Source organism: Atractosteus spatula, chromosome 3 (assembly GCF_055471065.1).
Source record: "Atractosteus spatula isolate fAtrSpa1 chromosome 3, fAtrSpa1.hap1, whole genome shotgun sequence".
Classification (NCBI taxonomy): domain Eukaryota; kingdom Metazoa; phylum Chordata; class Actinopteri; order Semionotiformes; family Lepisosteidae; genus Atractosteus; species Atractosteus spatula.
The window spans coordinates 71,583,395-71,604,727 of record NC_142708.1 but is presented as its reverse complement, the minus strand read 5'-3'; the positions used below and the strand labels follow the sequence as shown (position 1 = coordinate 71,604,727).

General features: G+C 47.1%; 1 protein-coding gene across 7 annotated transcripts in view; it reads right to left on the bottom strand.

The window, feature by feature from the left end:
- The window catches only part of LOC148838646 (ryanodine receptor 1-like), a 115,215-nt gene that overhangs the window by 13,621 nt on the left and 80,261 nt on the right, over nt 1-21,333 (bottom strand). For 4 of the 7 annotated variants that reach the window (XM_088910483.1, XM_088910486.1, XM_088910484.1 and 1 more), the window contains 9 exons: nt 19,696-19,713; nt 16,180-16,260; nt 15,068-15,156; nt 13,645-13,773; nt 13,160-13,264; nt 10,029-10,058; nt 5,942-6,023; nt 4,147-5,477; nt 64-140 (listed from right to left, as the gene is read on the bottom strand). In XM_088910483.1, coding sequence (XP_088766609.1) covers nt 64-140; nt 4,147-5,477; nt 5,942-6,023; nt 10,029-10,058; nt 13,160-13,264; nt 13,645-13,773; nt 15,068-15,156; nt 16,180-16,260; nt 19,696-19,713 — 1,942 coding nt within the window. The remainder of the gene's footprint in view (nt 1-63; nt 141-4,146; nt 5,478-5,941; nt 6,024-10,028; nt 10,059-13,159; nt 13,265-13,644; nt 13,774-15,067; nt 15,157-16,179; nt 16,261-19,695; nt 19,714-21,333) is intronic. The other 3 variants (XM_088910487.1, XM_088910489.1, XM_088910490.1) reach the window with 1 other exon arrangement.

Here is a 21,333-nt window from a genome sequence, read left to right as displayed (position 1 = left end):
GAGAAGGGGAGAACAGAGTGGAAGAGGAGAAAGAGGTAGAGCATGAGGGCCAAGGTTACTCACTCGGCCTTCTCGGGCTCCGGGGGTGGCTCCTCTATCACCTGTGGCTCCGGCTCGGGCTCTTGTTCCTCTCCAGACAGCTGGGACACAGGGGACAGACAGGAGAGATGGGTAAGACAGTGCAGAGAGAACAGAAGGGACAGAGAGAAGTGAGAGAGGACAAGGGGACACATTTGACAGAGAGGACAGGAGGGTCAGGGTTAAAGTCTGGACGAACAGGTATGGTATTGGGCAGTGTTTATATCGTGGTGCGCCATGCAGTTTGCTGTGAACACACAAGTGTCAAGCCACAACACAGGATTTGTATAGTGTAATGCATTTATCTGCAGCCTGCCCAGTGCTCTCCAAATGTATTCATAGCCCTGATGAAACATCACATAACAAAGATTTCTAGACTGGACAATGTTTCTTGCTGAAGAAATTCTGAAAATTCTGCAAAGCAATCTTAGCTGTACTGCACTACCTACTACAAATCATACTACCGTATAATTACAGTATAATATTCAATTTAAGTGAGACAAATGATCTAATCTGTAACTCATTCTGCTATATACTGTAATTTTTTTCTACCTACTTTATCATGGGGTCTGAGTAAATCTAGAGGGCATTAGATACAGTATTAGAAACATAGTTTCTAACTTTTCTGTAAAAGCTCTTAGAATTGGGAGCTTAAGCTTCAGGCACATAATGATCATGGACTATGATGTGTTTTGGCGATTGTTTCGGTGACCTGTCAAATATCTACATTTTTCTTTCTTGTGTCCACATGAGTGCCCTTGAACTTTATTTCTATGTGCTTTGACTTATAGTGCCAGTTGGAGAGCACTGCATTGATTCAGGCATCAGGGAAGGATCTGTGAGTGATTCCAGTGCAGAGCGATACTGCACTGTGTCTGTCTGTCCAGCTCTGAGCAGGAGCAGTGTGATTCCAGTGCAGAAACACTATCCAGTGCAGAGAGATACTGCGCTGTGTCTGTCTGTCCAGCTCTGCGCAGGAGCAGTGTGATCCCAGTGTGGAAACACTACCCAGTGCAGAGTGATACTACGCTGTGTCTGTCTGTCCAGCTCTGCGCAGGAACAAACAGCGTGATTCCAGTGCAGAAACACTACCCAGTGCAGAGTGATACTGCGCTGTGTATGTCTGTCCAGCTCTGCGCAGGAACAGTGTGATCCCAGTGCAGAAACACTACCCAGTGCAGAGTGATACTGCGCTGTGTCTGTCTGTCCAGCTCTGTGCAGGAGCAGTGTGATCCCAGTGTGGAAACACCACCCAGTGCAGAGTGATACTGCACTGTGTCTGTCTGTCCAGCTCTGCGCAGGAACAGTGTGATCCCAGTGTGGAAACACCACCCAGTGCAGAGAGATACTGCACTGTGTCTGTCTGTCCAGCTCTGCGCAGGAACAAACAGCGTGATCCCAGTGCAGAAACACTACCCAGTGCAGAGTGATACTGCGCTGTGTCTGTCTGTCCAGCTCTGCGCAGGAACAGTGTGATTCCAGTGCAGAAACACTACCCAGTGCAGAGTGATACTGCGCTGTGTCTGTCTGTCCAGCTCTGCGCAGGAACAGTGTGATCCCAGTGTGGAAACACCACCCAGTGCAGAGTGATACTGCACTGTGTATGTCTGTCCAGCTCTGCGCAGGAACAAACAGTGTGATCCCAGTGCAGAAACACTACCCAGTGCAGAGTGATACTGCGCTGTGTCTGTCTGTCCAGCTCTGCGCAGGAACAGTGTGATTCCAGTGCAGAAACACCACCCAGTGCAGAGTGATACTGCACTGTGTATGTCTGTCCAGCTCTGTGCAGGAGCAGTGTGATCCCAGTGTGGAAACACCACCCAGTGCAGAGTGATACTGCACTGTGTCTGTCTGTCCAGCTCTGAGCAGGAGCAGTGTGATCCCAGTGTGGAAACACCACCCAGTGCAGAGTGATACTGCACTGTGTCTGTCTGTCCAGCTCTGAGCAGGAGCAGTGTGATCCCAGTGCAGAAACACTACCCAGTGCAGAGTGATACTGCGCTGTGTATGTCTGTCCAGCTCTGCGCAGGAACAGTGTGATCCCAGTGTGGAAACACCACCCAGTGCAATGTGATACTGCACTGTGTATGTCTGTCCAGCTCTGAGCAGGAGCAGTGTGATCCCAGTGTGGAAACACCACCCAGTGCAGAGTGATACTGCACTGTGTCTGTCTGTCCAGCTCTGTGCAGGAGCAGTGTGATCCCAGTGTGGAAACACTACCCAGTGCAGAGAGATACTGTGCTGTGTCTGTCTGTCCAGCTCTGCGCAGGAACAAACAGTGTGATCCCAGTGCAGAAACACCACCCAGTGCAGAGTGATACTGCGCTGTGTATGTCTGTCCAGCTCTGTGCAGGAGCAGTGTGATCCCAGTGTGGAAACACCACCCAGTGCAGAGTGATACTGCACTGTGTATGTCTGTCCAGCTCTGAGCAGGAGCAGTGTGATCCCAGTGTGGAAACACTACCCAGTGCAGAGAGATACTGTGCTGTGTCTGTCTGTCCAGCTCTGCGCAGGAACAAACAGTGTGATCCCAGTGCAGAAACACCACCCAGTGCAGAGTGATACTGCACTGTGTCTGTCTGTCCAGCTCTGCGCAGGAACAGTGTGATCCCAGTGTGGAAACACCACCCAGTGCAGAGAGATACTGCACTGTGTCTGTCTGTCCAGCACTGTGTCTGTCTGTCCAGATCTGCGCAGGAGCAGTGTGATCCCAGTGTGGAAACACTACCCAGTGCAGAGTGATACTGCGCTGTGTCTGTCTGTCCAGCTCTGCGCAGGAACAGTGTGATCCCAGTGTGGAAACACCACCCAGTGCAGAGAGATACTGCACTGTGTCTGTCTGTCCAGCTCTGCGCAGGAACAAACAGCGTGATCCCAGTGCAGAAAAACTACCCAGTGCAGAGTGATACTGCGCTGTGTCTGTCTGTCCAGCTCTGCGCAGGAACAGTGTGATCCCAGTGCAGAAACACTACCCAGTGCAGAGTGATACTGCGCTGTGTCTGTCTGTCCAGCTCTGCGCAGGAACAAACAGTGTGATTCCAGTGCAGAAACACTACCCAGTGCAGAGTGATACTGCGCTGTGTCTGTCTGTCCAGCTCTGCGCAGGAACAAACAGTGTGATTCCAGTGCAGAAACACTACCCAGTGCAGAGTGATACTGCGCTGTGTCTGTCTGTCCAGCTCTGCGCAGGAACAAACAGTGTGATTCCAGTGCAGAAACACTACCCAGTGCAGAGTGATACTGCGCTGTGTCTGCCTGTCCAGCTCTGCGCAGGAACAGTGTGATCCCAGTGTGGAAACACCACCCAGTGCAGAGAGATACTGCACTGTGTCTGTCTGTCCAGCTCTGCGCAGGAACAAACAGTGTGATTCCAGTGCAGAAACACTACCCAGTGCAGAGTGATACTGCGCTGTGTATGTCTGTCCAGCTCTGCGCAGGAACAGTGTGATCCCAGTGTGGAAACACCACCCAGTGCAGAGTGATACTGCACTGTGTATGTCTGTCCAGCTCTGTGCAGGAGCAGTGTGATCCCAGTGTGGAAACACCACCCAGTGCAATGTGATACTGCACTGTGTATGTCTGTCCAGCTCTGAGCAGGAGCAGTGTGATTCCAGTGCAGAAACACTACCCAGTGCAGAGTGATACTGCACTGTGTATGTCTGTCCAGCTCTGCGCAGGAGCAGTGTGATTCCAGTGCAGAAACACTACCCAGTGCAGAGTGATACTGCGCTGTGTATGTCTGTCCAGCTCTGCGCAGGAACAGTGTGATCCCAGTGTGGAAACACCACCCAGTGCAGAGTGATACTGCACTGTGTATGTCTGTCCAGCTCTGAGCAGGAGCAGTGTGATCCCAGTGTGGAAACACTACCCAGTGCAGAGAGATACTGTGCTGTGTCTGTCTGTCCAGCTCTGCGCAGCAGCAGTGTGATCCCAGTGTTAACATAGTGAGCGGGACAGGTAGGGAAGGGGTGATCTTAAGAGAGAAAAAACTGTGTGGGTGAAGGTGAATTGATCCAGAATCTCTCTGATTAGCAATCTGGGTGTGCTTTTGCATTCACATTCCCCTACCATTTTCCTTTTGGCCAGTGGGGTGCCCTCGGGAGTAGGGAGCTCCACAGGGGTAGTTTCCCCGATATCGCCCAGTCCTCCAGGGGCATCAATGGATGCCATCCTGCCACCTTCCTTCCGATCCCCGAACATGTCCTGTGCTTCTTCCTCGGCTTCTTCACCCTTGCCGGTTTCCAGCAGGTCGCCAGAAGCGCCCGAGTCGAGCTCCTCATTTCCGCCAGAGTCAGCGGGCAGGTCGCCGTGGACCTCATCCTGCGTGGGGTCGGGCATGCTGGCCAGCAGCTCTGTGACAGTGATGTTCTTGGCTCCTTCAACCAGGCCGCCGCCGAACAGCGTGTGCCAGATGAGCAGGAAGAAGCCCTTGCACACGCTGTAGATGAAGTGCAGGATTCCCATCAGCAGGGTCCAGAATAAGGAGGCAAGCCCCACCACCATCTCCTTCACCGTCATCTTCTTCAGCTTGCGGTACTGCCGACGAAGGTTGCGGAAGGTGAACATGCCCAGGAAGTGGAAGACACTATTGACGAAGTCGGCAAAGGCTGAGCTGGATTCTGGCTGGTGTCCCGACTCTCCATTCGCCTCTCCGCCCTCTCCTGCTCCTCCTCCACTTCCCACCACCTCTCCTCCAACGTCTTCCTCGTCTACTTCCTCCCTCCCCTCCTCCTCGGTCTCGGATATCTGCGAGGCGATCTGCATCTCGAAGATGGTGTCCTCGCAGAAGTTGACGAAGAGCTCCATCTTCTCCGACTCACCGCCCTCGTTGACCACGTCGAAGATGAACTGCCGCTTGGACTCCTTCACCTGCGGCATCTCCCACTGCGTGCGGTTGGCCTCGCTGATCTCAAAGTAGATGCGCTCGATCCTCTTGCTGGCGCCCATGATCTCGATGCGGCCCAAGAAGGGGCGGAAGTAGTTCAGCACGCTCTCGGCCTGCTCCAGGAAGTTCTGGAGGCGAGTGTCATGTGGGACGTGCTCAGAGAGGTTGGTCAAGAGCACGGCGATGTTGAAGCCAATGTCCTTGGCAGGCTCCTGGAAGCGGTTGGCAAACTCCTCGAAGTTAATCATCTCGTTCTCATCAGCCTCAGAGCAGGAGAGGAGGAACTGAATCTCGGAAGGAGAATACTGCTTCTGGCTGTCCATAGCCTTCTGGAAGTCCTTCTTGGAGATGAGCCCCCGGGGATCAGTAACATAGTCCCGGAAGGCATCCGAGGCCACAATATCCTTGAGCTTGAGGAACATGTCAAAGAATTTGAGAATCATCTCCACATTGCTGGAAGACTCCACTAGCATGTCCACCATCTGCCGGGCAATGGTGCCGTTTACCACATTGCCTGGAGACAAAAAAAAAGTTGGGAAAGGGAGAGCAAGAGAAGGATGGAGAAAGACAATGGAAAGGGGACAAGACAAAGAGGGAGTGAGTGAAGGAAGAAGGGAGAAAGAAGGTGAGATTGATACACATAAGGAGAGAAAGACAACGGTGATAAGTGAGAAGAATGGAGGGAGAAAGGACAAGGATGTAGGGAAGGAAAAATAGGATGGGAAGAGAGAAAGAAGTAAAGGGTTAATTATAAAGTTTCAAGGCACAGAGGCTAGAGACAGACAACAGAGACAGAAAGAAAGTGTTTTACACTGTAGCAGAGACAGAGGCAGAGTAATAACGGGCATAAAGACAGAGAAAAAGAAAATTAAACAGCACTTAGATAACCGACAGACAAAAAGTGGATATGCCTTAGTACCCTGCAGAACTAAGCAACTGAGAGTCAGCAGACACTCACACAAAGACAGCGAGTCTTACCCTCCAGTAGAGACAGCAGCATGACCACCATGTCCTTCTGCAGGTCCAGCAATTCCTTCAACAGCCCAATCTGACTGGAGTCCTAAGACACAATACACACAACACACAGCGCACAGCACACTGTGACAGTGGTTCTATGTCCGCCCTGCCCGTGCCCCTAAACTACAGCTCCATGCAGGAGACCAGAGCTCCTGGCTTTACAGTATCTTAAAATACTGGCTAACAAAGCTGGTCTTGTCCAATCAAGACAACAGCTGGGTAGAAGAGGTGTCCAAGGCTTTTCCTGGAGGACCTGAAAACTTCACTCTATGTGCCTGGGGGAGACAAAATACACAGCAACACCTTCCAATGATGCTCTCTGCTGCTGAACAAACAGACTTAGTAGTAATAGAAGAGGAAGGCCGTCTCAGGGGACATTCTCACTCAATTTTCACTCTCACTTTTTGTCTTCATAACCTCCTCTCTGGAAAATCAGGCGCTTTCATGATCAGAGTAGTTATCTTCCCAACAATCTTGAACAAGGAGCTGTAAAGGAGCCACAGCCCAACTTTTTAATCTTTGTTCCATTTTTATAGACATGGTCCTTGTGCAGTTGAGAGCATGTGTGAGGAACAATCCTGTAAACTGCCATGGAAGAGCCTGGCTTTTCAGGCAGCAGGTGACATTCTTACTTCAGACAGCAGGCCCTCAGCCTTCCAGGGTGGAGATGGGAGATGGAACTGAAGTGACACCTTCAGCAATACATTTTTCAAAACTTCAAAAGGACATGGCCCAGACTGGACCAGTGATATCTGGTATAGGGTTGCAGTATATGGACTGGACTACAGGGCTCAGTCTGCGCCTTAAGAGGAAGCTTTAATTGGTTGAGCCACTATAGTGCTTCCTTGCCTATTAATATGCAGACTGAGTCATCAGCTTTCCTTCCAGGAGCAGGATTATCTAAGAAGATGCCCTTCTTTATATTCTGGCAGAACCTGGAATGGCTCAGACTGCTGCATTAGGAGATTGCCTGCCGCTGATCAGAGACCAGACTGACACTGGGCATGCTGGGCGTAACAGGGGGAGAGTCAGTGATCTCTGGGCCGCTGGGACCTTACCTCAGAGTGAGATCTACTCCAGAAATGATCCTGGTGTGCATTGTAATAACAAAATACACATTTCAATAATAATATCATCATCATAACAACAGAAGACAGGCTGATTGACAGGCAGGCAGATGATTTACAGAAGGTACAGATCATGCCAATCCCTGACACGTAGCACAAAGTATTCTGACAATCTGACAAGCACACTTTCACAATATGACTGGCAAAGTAGACAGGGATCACAAATCAGCAACAAATGGACATACACACGCAGGTCTATAAGCATACAGGGACACACTCATTGATCTCTGTGCCACAAGCACACTTTTCCTGCAGAAAACAGTATACAGTACATGTTGCTCTGAAGAACTTACATCCTCCTAATATGGCTGCCAAACTGGCAACACTCGTGACATGCAAGAGCCCCAACATTCATACGTGAAGCTGGTAAATTCACAGCTCTGCAAACAAGGCTTAGCAAAAATATAAACTGTACAGATACAGTGCCCTGTCGAAATCAGCATCTACAGTACAAAACTGGCCGAAATATCCAGTTTTGCAATGTCACTACCATACATGGGATATACAACAAAAATCAGCCACTGACATGAGCATCTGCGTCAGGCTCGATAAATGCACGACATGGCAAGTTATTGCAGTTACTGCTGTGTTAGTGTACGCTCTGTTTTATAATTAGTGTTGTCAGATGGGCATTATACCACTAGGTCAATGGTTCTCAGCTCAACAAAGCACATCTCTAAAATTTGGGATCTTGAGTGCCAATTTTGGCAATTTTCACTTTGCAATTTGCCGGATGTTTAGAGACAATATAAAATGGAGTTAGCCTGAGTTCCTTTCTCTGCTAGAGCTTAGTTTTTTGTGAGAGCTGGCAGCAGTGCACACAGTGGCCCTGTGCTACTGAACCAAAAGTTCCCAACAGTTCCCAACCTGCCAGACGGACAGGACGGGACAGAGTGAGGCCTGACTGTCGCAACAGGGACTGCTTCACCCTCTCCAGGAGCTTCCTACAGTACACTCCAACATGAACATGTCTCCCAACCCTTGCGTTAAACCTGACAAAGCCAGACTTCACCACAACACTTCTCTTGATCCTAAATGAAATAGCATCACTACCTCTAACCAGAAGGTTCTGTACAACGCTGAACCTTTAATTATTACCCATCACTGAACTGCACTGTACTGCAGTGCTTCACACTGCTTTGAACTGTACTATACTGCACTGAACAACCCCACACCAGGCTGGACTAGAATTTTACTAAACTGTATAGTGCTACATGTTGGATTGTACTGTATGACACTGTACTACACTGCAATAATCTTCACTGCACTTTGTTGTAGTGCACTACATTGATCTATAATATGCTGGACTGTATTCTTCTTACCTGCAGTGTGCTAATATTAAGCATGCTATATTAAGCAGTAGTCTACCATAATGCACTGTAGCATTTCTCTCCTGTACTGTATTGCACTATACTGATAATCAATGTACTGTACCATTTAATGCAGGATATTTCACCAATCTGTCCCGCAATAAGCTGTTTTGTAACCTATGTACAATATGTATAAGAGAGTGCAACTTATTTCAGCTGTATTAAAGTGACACTTGGGTCACAGCGTTTCAAAAGCACAGTCAGCCCCACTCTGTTGCTTAAATCTAGAAAACGATCTTTAAAAGAAAGCGTCCCACACAAGAGCAGAGCAGGTGCTCTGATTTGTTTTCAGTCCTTATGGCCTCCCGCACAATGTCAAACAAGGACAATGAAGAAAGAAGAGAAACAGAAGCAAGAAAGGCATGTTGACTTTGAGAAGAAATCCAGAGAAGGATGGACTGTAGAGAAGACCACAATGAAGACAACGGGCCTCAAACACAACGGCCAGGGCTGTCTGGAGATCACTGCCTGTGCCCCCCTTTACCTCTGTCTGTCTCACCCTATCACTCTACAGTATGTCTACCTCACGTTGTCCCAGTCCATTTTTCAATCTCACCCTGTCTCTGTCTCCCACTCTCTTTCTGTCTCACATTGTGTGAGTCTCTATTTCTCAGTCTCACAGTGACTCTGTCTCACCTGAGAGTGATGCTGTCTAACCCTGTCTGACTCTCACTGTCTCACCTTGTCTCTATATCTCAGTCTCACAATGACTCTGTCTCACCTGAGAGTGACTCTCTAACCCTGTCTGACTCTTACTGTCTCACAGTGACTCTATATCTCAGTCTCACAATGACTCTGTCTCACCTGAGGGTGACTCTCTAACCCTGTCTGACTCTTACTGTCTCACAGTGACTCTATATCTCAGTCTCACAGTGACTCTGTCTCACCTGAGAGTGACTCTCTAACCCTGTCTGACTCTTACTGTCTCACAGTGACTCTATATCTCAGTCTCACAATGACTCTGTCTCACCTGAGAGTGACTCTCTAACCCTGTCTGACTCTCACTGTCTCACAGTGACTCTATATCTCAGTCTCACAATGACTCTCTCACCTGAGGGTGACTCTCTAACCCTGTCTGACTCTCACTGTCTCACAGTGACTCTGTCTCACCTGAGAGTGACTCTCTAACCCTGTCTGACTCTCACTGTCTCACAGTGACTCTATATCTCAGTCTCACAATGACTCTCTCACCTGAGGGTGACTCTCTAACCCTGTCTGACTCTCACTGTCTCACAGTGACTCTGTCTCACCTGAGAGTGACTCTCTAACCCTGTCAGACTCTCACTGTCTCACCTTGTCTCTATATCTCCGTCTCACAGTGGCTCTGTCTCACTCTTTCTCACCTTGTCTCTGTCTTTCTCACAGTCTCATACTCTCTACCTGTGGGGCAGGGCAGGGAGCTGCAGAGGACAGTGCTCGCCTGGCGGGGCGGACTAAGAAGCTGTGAAAGAGACCAGCAGTAGGACCAGAAAAGCAGGGACAGTAAAAAAGCAGCTTTGCGGGCTGTGGGCTGTGCATGAGATGGCAGCTGTGACAAACACAGATTCTTACTCCGTTTCGAAGTCCAGGGGCAGGGTGCATCTGTCACGCATCAGAATAAAAATGTTATACACCAACATTTTTAATACCATTTTTGTATTTGTTTTGTCTTTATTTGTTAGTCTCTCCTTTTTAATCTGATAATACTTGAGTCTTTACTTTCCATTGTCTCTGTGCTGCTGTACATGTGGAGAAGTATCCTGTGACTGACACCCTCTTGCTACAGTCCAGACTGTGTTACGGACACACACACACACGCAGCAGGCAGGGTACCTCAGGCTTAGCTCTAGGACATTACAGATCATAGCTCCCTTTCTGCCTTGATCTCTCTCAGGACATCACAGTGTGATGTGAGGGAGGGGTGTGTGTGTGTGTGTCGGTGTGCTTCTGCAGCAACTGCTACTGTCGTGCTGAAGTGTCAGGGTGTTCATGCACAGCAGCTCTCAGCCAATGGAAACTAGGAGATTTGGGGACCAGAGGTACTGTCCTGCTGAGGAGGGTTTGAAATGCTCTGAGCCCCAATACAGAGGGAGTTTACAGAGTCCACGGATCTTACTGCTGCGGAGATCACGGGTGTAGTGCGCTTCCAAGATGTAGCCATAAGAACACTGCAATATACAGTACGCTGCCCAGTGTGCTCAGCAACATCATGTTTCTGACAGCTTTATTCATTTGGTTGAAATTTAGACTTTCTTTTTTAAGCCTTTGCAACAAGGAACTGCCTCTTATTTTTCGTATTTTTCTTATTCTCCACACCCACCCAAATTCTAATCACCAGTTGTTCCTGCATGTGTCAGATCACAGCAGAGAGAATAAGGAAGAGCCAGCGGTGGCCCCGCAGGCTACCGGCCAGCTGCAGGGGCTGCCATTTCTCCCAGAGCCGAGAGGGAGCCTGGACAGCTAATCGACTAGCACTCAGGGGGACTCCATCGCACTGGGCCAGTGAAGTGACCCAGGCTCAAACCCGTGACATCGGTGTCCCAAGCAATCGCCTGCGCAGGCTGAGCCAGGTGGTATCTCCCCTGGCTTCATCACTGCTGGACCCGTCGGCACACTGTCACATGCAGGCAGGATAGAAACCTCCTCCCCGACAGCTGCCTCGTTTTCCCTGACTGCTCCAGCAGCAGAGCTAAGGCTCTTAGATCCCACTGGCAGGGCCGCAAGATCAGAAGTGCCCAGATGCCCTGCCCCACTGAAGCCCACTCTCCGTGGGGAGTCCAGGCCAAAGTGGGAATTCTGACTAAAACCTGAGTGGAACCAGCGACACCTGGACTACAGCTTCCACTCTTTGCTGTGAACAGGCCGAGCCAGTCAGCAGACCCCAGTGTCGTGTGTCTTTTGCAGGTAGACCTTGATGGAGGCTGATGGGAAATGTAACAAGAAGCATGGAGTGTGCTGTCTTCAGCACCAGCCCTGGAGGACCCCTCTCTCGGTGTTCCCTCTAGCTGGGCTCTCCCTGATCCCTGTCCTGGAACAGGCTGCACCCCCAGACCTTTCTGACCTGTTTCTGTGCTCAGCCTTACAGTAGCTTTCAAAAAAACTCCGTTGCTGGCATTTTGTCAGAAGGAAATAGAGCAAAAGATTGGTATTCATGAGGGTTAGGTTCCTTGAGGTCTACATGAATGGTGAATTTGCAAACACAAAACCTAATACCTTTCGGGAAAAATAGGGTATGGTTCTGCAGCTCACCAAAACATACATTTCCATATAATAATTTTTTAGAAGTGTTAACTATTTCAGAAATACCATTAGTAAGTACTGGTATAGGTAGAAAGTATTTTAAATGAAAATGAGCATTGGAAGCTGAACGAGGGGGGATGGGGACCCTGATGCTGTCCAGGGTTGATAATCAGTACTGTAACCATCCAACCTCTTGTGAGCCTTAATAATCCACTAGAGACCACTAGAGACAATGTGATAAGAGCTCAGCTGGAATGAAAAACAGATGCTACAGAGTCTGCAGGACCAGAGGACCAGATCTGACAAACAGGGCTCTAGAGGACAGTGAGCCCAAGGAAAGTTTGTGATGTGATGTTGAAAGCGTTTTCCAGCATTGATAACTTGATTCCTAGATGTTTTTTTTTTAATGTTTGGCCTTCGAAAGACAAAGCAAAAAGCTACATACTATCAAGTGTGACTGGGTCATCAAAGTATTGCAATGGAAATTGGACTCCAGGATCTCCTCCTGTATTCATCTCTGCATTCTCCCAAACCCCCTCCAGCATCCTCGACCAGCCTGATTTTACAGCAGGAAAACAGGAGAGATCCTCCAATTGTTTGGAGAGAAATACAAAAATGCTTGTTCCAAAAAAACACAACCCGATGTGTAACTTCTGAATTGAAAGGCAACGTTAGACTGATATAGACAAACAGCCACAAGTCAGATCATGAAATTAACCAGAATTAGATCTGAGGAGACAGGTGGAAATCAGACCACAATCAGACAGGAACCACACACCAGCGGCTGCAGATTAAGGGGGGAGGGGCGCTCAAGTTAAAGGTGAGAATTCCACAGAGAGCCAGGAGCACTCACTCACTTCACCCTTCGCCAATCATAAGGACAAGATTCACATAATCACGACTCTGGTGCTGTCCCTGCAACAGCTGCTTCCCACTGCCTCCTGAAGGCCTGACTGCCTGCACATTTTTATAATCGGTTTCCTCAAACCGCGTCCTGACTGAGGTTTCACAAGGAGCAGATGATCACACAGCAGGGGTGGAGGACCAGGAGTACCAGTGTGTTTACAGTGCACTTAAAGGGCTCCCTGCTTTTTTAATGGAAACTGCAGCAGTAAAGGATCCTTTGCTGGCTTACTGAAGAAACAACAGTGACGTTAGTCTGTGCTGCAGAAGTCTTACACAATGTTGATTTGAGAAATACCAGTACATTTCTGAATGTGGGGCGTGAGCATTTTGTGTCTTTTTTAAAAAGGGAAGTCTGAGTGCATTACGTTGCTCTCTGCTCTCTCTTGCTTTCTGCCTCACACAAATGGCGGGACTTGCACTGCCCACACTGCACATCAGTCTGGAGACGAGTGCCTGCTTTGGGACAATGGCCTTGGCGTTTCAGGGCAGCCCGAATTCTCCACTGGTCTAAGAGAGCAGCAGGTGTGCGGTGGGAGCTGTGAGGGGAAGGGTCGTACCTGCGCCAGCTTCATCATCATGTGGGCGAAGACGTGCAGGAAACCCACCACTGCGTCCCACAGCCTGCTGTGAGCCAGGGACTGCTGGTTACCCGTGCAAGGGCCCTGAGAGACAGGCAGGCAGAGGGCAGACAATGAACACTGCTGTCCTACTTAATCATTAATAATGTGCAGCTGCATCCAGAGATACTTTCTGTATACTTCCAAATGCTCCACATTTAAAAGCATTCTGCATATTAACCTGTATGTACTCTGTCAGACTGTATTTACCTGTATGTACTCTGTCAGACTGTATTTATTTCTATATTCTCCACCAGACTGTATTTATTTCTATGCACTCTGTCAGACCGAATTTGTCTGTTTGCACTCTGTCAGACTGTATTTGTCAGACTGTATTTGTCTGTATGCACTGTCAAACCGAATTTGTCTGTTTGCACTCTGTCAGGCTGTATTTATCTGTATGCACTCTGCTGGACTGTATTTACCTGTATGTACTCTGTCAGGCTGTTGAACACCTGTTTGGCCACGTTCATGGCTTTGGAGAAGTTTCTCTTGCCTGGCTCATCAATGGTGTCTTTCCCAGAATAATACCAGTAGAAATCACTGATAGACTCCTGCAAGAAACATGATAGAAAAGCTTGGTGTTACTGTATTACAGAATGTACAATGAAGTCACTGAAGATACACCACAGGTTCACTATTTACATAAATGGAATGATAGTACCAGGAAACAGCACGGTGTTTAGTTTGGTTTGGTTGTTGTATACTGTAAGATATGACAGACTTTTAGTGTACCACAGTGATTATTAATATTTCTTGTTATGAGAGCATCAGTGTGGTGTTTGTGTTAGTATGGTTGCATGTAATGACAAGAAGTCAGTGCTTGTCAATGCTGGAGAAATTGTCAGTGTGTGTTACAGCCCGTATCAGTGTCAGTGTGAAGGAGGGTGTGTATCAGGGTATGTGTGAAGGCGTCTAGAATGACCTTTTTCTATCTTGGATATTCCCCCCTCCACCAGCAGAAACATGCTAGTTGCAGATAAGCTGACTCAGGTATTTAGGAGGGAGGGAACTCAAACTATGAGCTAGTCTTTGAGTTTTTATTTTTCTGCGTTTGCCTGTGTGTCAGGGCCTTGCTGTATTGGTGACTGTGAGATATCTGTGACATATTGGTGACTGCATCACGGCAGGCATTGGCGTTTGCCCTGGTGATGCCAGCAGAGGAGGTGGAAGTTACTGCCATTATCCTCTGTCAGAGGGCCAGGGTCTCGGGAGACTCTAACGCTCTCCCTGTAGCTCTCAGCTGAGGAACAGAGAGTATCTCTGCAATGCCACTACCACTCTCCCTGCAGCATGCAGAGGAGTGAGGACACTGCACCATAGGGCTGACGATGCTGTCAATGCTACCGGATCCACCGGAGGGGGGAGAGTGTGTCGCTGGACTGACAGTGACAGTGGTGGCTCTACCATCCCCCAGCAGGGTGACTACAGAGTGTCAACAGGACAACTCCGCTCTCCCAGGAGTGTCAAACAGATTAAACACCTGTACTGACCCTGTGGGGTGTGGTGGGGGGTCTAGGGTTGCTTCTGTGTGACCCCTCTACATTAGCTTCAGCTGCCCTGCCACTAGAGGTCATCACAGATTCGCATGTGGTGAATTTAACTGGTGAAGGGTGAGAGTCACCTTCCCACACGAGTTTCATTTTGACTTTCAGCTTCGGTTTGGTATATAAAGGGATTCAAGCAGATAAATTAGATGATGTCTTTAGTGTCTAGTGCAGAACTGCACAGTACGTTACTTTGCGCTGTTATGTGTCCATGTGCTCATGCCTCATGAGCCACCGGAAGCCTGAACACACGGCCCATGTGTTACTGTGGCAGTGTGGCACTGGGTGTATACGTGTGTACCTGGAGCCGAAGCAGGTAATCCACAGTGCAGATAATGATGTTGATAGTGGTGGTGTTCCCAGTCTGGGTCCGCAGGTAGTTTTGGAAATCTGCTCAGACACAGACGTACATGTTCAGGTGTTTATACATACACAAGGACTTCCCGGTCACTCCTGTTATTAACTGTTTTTTGACTCCATCAGAATTTAATTTGACATCAGGTGAGAACAGACCCAGAACATTTTTAGTTTTTAGCTGTAGACTTCATCTCAACAGTCCACACAGCACCAGCCTTATATTTGTTAGTGCCTTTTCTCAGATTTGGTCTTTACCAATGTAGCTCTACCTTCACATGCTGTTTTCACAAGTGCAACGAACCGAAGGCAGCGTACTAACGGGGGATGCTCTTGTTGTTAGTATACAGCTCTGTACTAAACTAGTTCACAAGGTACATATCTATTGCTACACACTTGGCTGCTGAAATTAGTCTTCAGCTATGTAATGATGTTCTCAGCTTCATTGAACCAAATGTTACAGCAGCTACAAACTTAAAAGAACATTCTCGCATGAAGTGCAACAAACCTGGCACATGAAACTGCATAAGGTTCATAGTATTGTGCATACATAAATGTAGCCTATCATAAAAAACAAATTACCAATAAGTACAGGATGAGTTTGTTTCTGTATCATTCATCAATTAAATTTAAGCCACTGTGATACACTGCACAATCAACTTCAGCAGCTGTACTGGTTTTGTGGTGCACTGAAGTGGATGGTACAGTAAGTATTTACATGCTCTCGTCTGGAGAATTTTAGTACCCATACATCCATACAAGACCCCTTCAGTTTCTGCTTGGTAGAACGGCAGTTTCATTCGTAGTACTATACTAAGTATGGGATCAGCTGGTCCCCAGCGTTGTTCCACAGTTTTTTTCATTGCAATTGAGCAGGCAGCGGAGGATGATCCTGAGACAGTACCATACAGTACCATACAAGTTATTACACGTTAGTACATACAAATGACCCATTGAGTTTATGCTATAACGCGGTCTGAATTTTACTCAGAACCCCTTAACTGCGGCAAAGACACACTTTCCCATGTCCACGGTGTAACACGGGGCTCACACACGCACCATTATTGTGGCCCTCGCACAGCAGCTGGAGGAAGCGGAACAGGTCGCAAGTGAACTCGTCGTCCGCCATCACCTTCTCACCTGGAGAGAGAGTGGGACAGAGTGATGCACTAGGAAAGACAGTGGGAGACTTGCAGACAGAGAGAGGGGGAGTGTGTGTATGCTACACCATGACCCCAAGCATTTGCACAGGCATGTCAGTGTGTCTGCATGAGAGGTCTTGTCTAAACCACACTCCCTCCTTCCCTGTCCCCAGCGGTCAGTTACTGTTAGTAAGATACTCAGTGAGCACTGAGGACGGTGCTGTCTGTCCGTCGGTCTCAGAGCAGAGAGACAGCACCACCCCAGCCCAAGATAAACTGTTCACAGGCAGCACACAGTCTCATACACAGCGTTCATTGTTCCCCTGTTCCTCAGCAGTGGCTGGAGGTAAAAGCTGTTATCAGAGGTATTTCAATGGAACTGATGGGGAAACGGATTGCTGATGTGTTGCCAGCCATTGGCATGAGAATCCCCCTTGACAGAGAGCGGAGCAGTGAAGAGCTGTGCGTGAAGGACAGTTGATATTGGGCCAGTAACACAAAGAGGCAGAGAGTCAGAAAGTCCAGACGTGAGGGTTAAGTCCCACCCTAACAGTTTATTGTAGATACACACAATCACAGACAGACGCTCCTGCAGCCTGGAGCCAACAGCAAGGAGAGAGAGAGAAGTGTGGTTAATAATAAAAAAAATCGTATAGACAATAGCATGGCTGAGCTGGAGAGGTGGCAATACCGTACATGAGCACACACTGATACACGCTGACCGAAAGACAGGAAGGCAGGCATGAAGACACACAGTGACACAGGCAAAGATGTGCTTCCAGATGGACATACACAACGATACAGAGATGAAACATGCTGGCAGAGAGACACAAACTCTCAGACCTGCTTGGACAGACACATAGACATGCACACTGAGAGAGAGACACAGATACATACTGTACAGTATGTACAGACAGATGGACACTGGGCCTGCTGGTCCTTACACTGCAGATACACGCTCATGCAGGACAGACCTACTGCACTCCACTAACTGCACTTAAGTAGTATTAACATCAGAACTAGTAACACCCCTGGTATAATCAGTGCCAGTGACACACAGTGTTAGTGCTGTCTTGTGATCACTGTCTGTAGCATTAACAACAGAACTACTGTAGTAACACTAGTGGTATAGTCAGTGTTAGTGCTGTCTTGTGATCACTGTCTGCAGTATTAACATCATAACTACTGTAATAACACCACTGGCATAATCAGTGTTAGTGCTGTCATGTGATCACTGTCTGTAATATTAACATCATAACTACTGTAATAACACCAGTGGTATAATCAGTGTTAGTGCAGTCTTGTGATCATTGTCTACAGTATTAACATCATAACTACTGTAATAACACCAGTGGTATAATCAGTGTTAGTGCTGTCTTGTGATCACTGTCTACAGTACTGACATCACAACTACTGTAATAACACCACTGGCATAATCAGTGTTAGTGCTGTCTTGTGATCACTGTCTGCAGTATTAACATCATAACTACTGTAATAACACCACTGGCATAATCAGTGTTAGTGCTGTCCTGTGATCACTGTATACAGTATTAACATCATAACTGCTGTAATAACACCAGTGGTATAATCAGTGTTAGTGCTGTCTTGTGATCACTGTCTACAGTACTAACATCATACTGTAACTACTGTAATAACACCAGTGGTATAATCAGTGTTAGTGCTGTCTTGTGATCACTGTCTACAGTACTGACATCATAACTACTGTAATAACACCACTGGTATAATCAGTGTTAGTGCAGTCTTGTGATCATTGTCTACAGTATTAACATCATAACTACTGTAATAACACCAGTGGTATAATCAGTGTTAGTGCTGTCCTGTGATCACTGTATACAGTATTAACATCATAACTACTGTAATAACACCAGTGGTATAATCAGCGTTAGTGCTGTCTTGTGATCACTGTCTACAGTATTAACATCATAACTACTGTAATAACACCAGTGGTATAATCAGCGTTAGTGCTGTCTTGTGATCACTGTCTACAGTATTAACATCATAACTGCTGTAATAACAACAGTGGTATAATCAGTGTTAGTGCTGTCTTGTGATCACTGTCAACAGTATTAACATCATAACTACTGTAATAACACCAGTGGTATAATCAGCGTTAGTGCTGTCTTGTGATCACTGTCTACAGTATTAACATCATAACTACTGTAATAACACCACTGGTATAATCAGCGTTAGTGCTGTCTTGTGATCACTGTCTACAGTATTAACATCATAACTACTGTAATAACACCAGTGGTATAATCAGTGTTAGTGCTGTCTTGTGATCACTGCAGGATGCTGACAGTGAATCACACACAGTATGGCTGTGATCTGATCTCGATTATTTGCAGGGGACACAAATAAAGTGTGTGAGGGGCGCTGTGGAAATAGCACCCTGGCCCTGCTGAGAGACCCTCCTCTCTGTTGGCTCTGCCAGTCTGGGCACAAGGACTCGCCTGTGGTGTGACTCAAGAGAAGCGATCAGACAAAAACACAGTTGATTTGTTTCTTTTGCTCACTTTTTTTTAAGTTGGCCAGCCTATGATGTTTTGTTTGGAGTTACAGTAGGTCTGTGATGTTGCACTCAAACCAGAAAAAAACAACTTTCAAATTACTGTCCATTAACTGAGATAGTTAAGATACATAATGAATTAATCTATTAAAATCAATTCATTCATTCTCCCTGCAGGAGCTGCGTTATCTAAATCATGTTACTTAATTGCCATCAGAGCAATGCTCAAAATTAGAGAGGTCATTTTTAGAAGCACGCAATTAATCAAACCCAAAAAGGTAAATTAATTAAAATGGTTAAGCATTTGTTTTTTGTCTAGTTGGGATTGATTAGTCATTTTGATCATTCTTAGTTGAATCAAAAGTTAAAGGTATTAAAAAACACCATTTCATTGAACAGCAATATCAAAGCCAGTTTTTTCTCCTTCCTTTGAGTGCACAGTGAAATGCAGATGATCTCTGTGCCATGACACAGCGAACAAAAGGGCATATACAGTACGAAAGAAACCTTAGAGTGAAAAGATGGAGAGAGAGCAGAAAGGGGGAGGACAGGGTTAGTGAGGAAGAGGAAGGAGAGTGAGTGAGGGAGAGGAAGGAGAGTGAGTGAGGGAGAGGAAGCACAGAGTGAGTGAGGGAGAGGAAGGACAAGGTGAGTGAGGAAGAGGAAGGACAGGGTGAGTGAGGGAGAGGAAGCACAGAGTGAGTGAGGGAGAGGAAGGACAGGGTGAGTGAGGAAGAGGAAGCACAGGGTGAGTGAGGGAGAGGAAGGACAGGGTGAGTGAGGGAGAGGAAAGAGAGTGAGTGGGGGAGATTAGGAGACAGAGAGGAAGGACAGAGGGAGAGTGGCAGACTGAGGGGGAGAGGGAGGGAGAAGAGGAAGAGTGAAAGGGAGAGAAAGATTATTTACCACGTTCACGCTGGATGACTGAGCACCGGGATAGGAGGAGGAGGGAGAGGGAAGGAGGGATGGAGCAATGGAGGAGGGGGAGAGAGAGAGAGGGATCGTGAGTAAAAAACAGCAGCAATCCAGGCGAGGCATGGGAGATTACTGCTACTGAGATCATAAGAAAATAAATCAACCACCCAACAAATTAATAAAGGAGCCTGAAAAAGAATATTGACAGAAGAAAGGAGAGAAAGCTTTACAAATTAGTGAAATTTAAATTACTGAAACATAATTAAAAGAGGTGAGAGAAAATTTAAAAATATATATATAAACACAAAAGCAGTCCGTAATTAATCAATTAAATAACTAAATCAATCACCCATCTAGCTAGTGTTGAGTGTGATTAATGGTTATTAAAGATGAGTGTGGCTCTGTCCCTGTTGCCTCACTGGCCCACCACAGCCCAGCCCTACAGGTAGTTTCCAGTGCCGAGCTCCAGTCACAGCCTTAGAACCACACAGTAAATCTTCCCACACTCAAACCCTAAACCTCATCCTGACCTCCAATCCACTCCTAAACCCAACTTTTCAGGCTAGCACTTTTCCTAATACCAACACAAACCTTCACCAAACATCTGACCTTGACCTCTGTCACCACTTTAGCCCCGAACCCTTAAGTATCTCATCCCCTAACCCTCATCCTAAAATCGAATGTATTTTATCCCCTACCCTAACCTCGAACCCTAAAGTATCTCAACCCCTACCCTAACCCAGAGCCCTAAAGTATTTCTGTACCTAATCCTAACCAAAATCCCTTAAGTATCTCAACCCCTACCCTAACCCAGAGCCCTAAAGTATTTCTGTACCTAATCCTAACCAAAACCCATTAAGTATTTCAACCCCTGCCCTATTCCCGAACCCTAAGGTATCTCAGCCCCTACCCTCATCCTGAAACGTAACGTATCTTATCCCCTACCCTAACCCCGAACCTAATAGTATCTCAACCCCTACCCTAACCCTGAACCCTAAAGTATCTCAGCACCTACCCTAACCCCGAACCCTAACATACTCTGCCTCTGCCCCTACTCTAAGCACCCCAAGATGACTCTACCTCTAACCGGTGTCCTAAAAATAAGCGTGCAGCAGCAGCCTGTGCTTGCCATGGTGTGTCTCAGGCACTGACAGCCTGCCCTGCACTGGTGAGAGTCTGCTCAAGATTATGGAACAATGTACTACTTTAATAATGTAATACTTTAACAAAGTGTTTTGCTTTCAGTTCAAGGGCAAATGTAAACTCCTGTCTCAAACTTTCAGGAGCAATGGAGCCATAGTGCCACCCTTGCAGAGGCAGACATTAATTGTGATTGAACTTCTTCTGCAGATGTTTCACAGCTCCTGGCTGAATAAAACCCCAGAGTTTCATAGAGAGAACTAGATAGAGAATATACTGTGGCTAGTTCAGAGCTAGACTCTCAGAGCAGAATACTGCTGAAGAGTATTCTTGCTAATACACTACAGCATTGAAGACTATCTACATTAAGAGCTGGATGAAGATTACTTTTCAGACACATTCAGACATACTGTATGCTGAAATATATTTGCATTCACTATTAAGCAGAATAATAGGAGACCTTTTTATAACATGTTGGTTACTGTTACT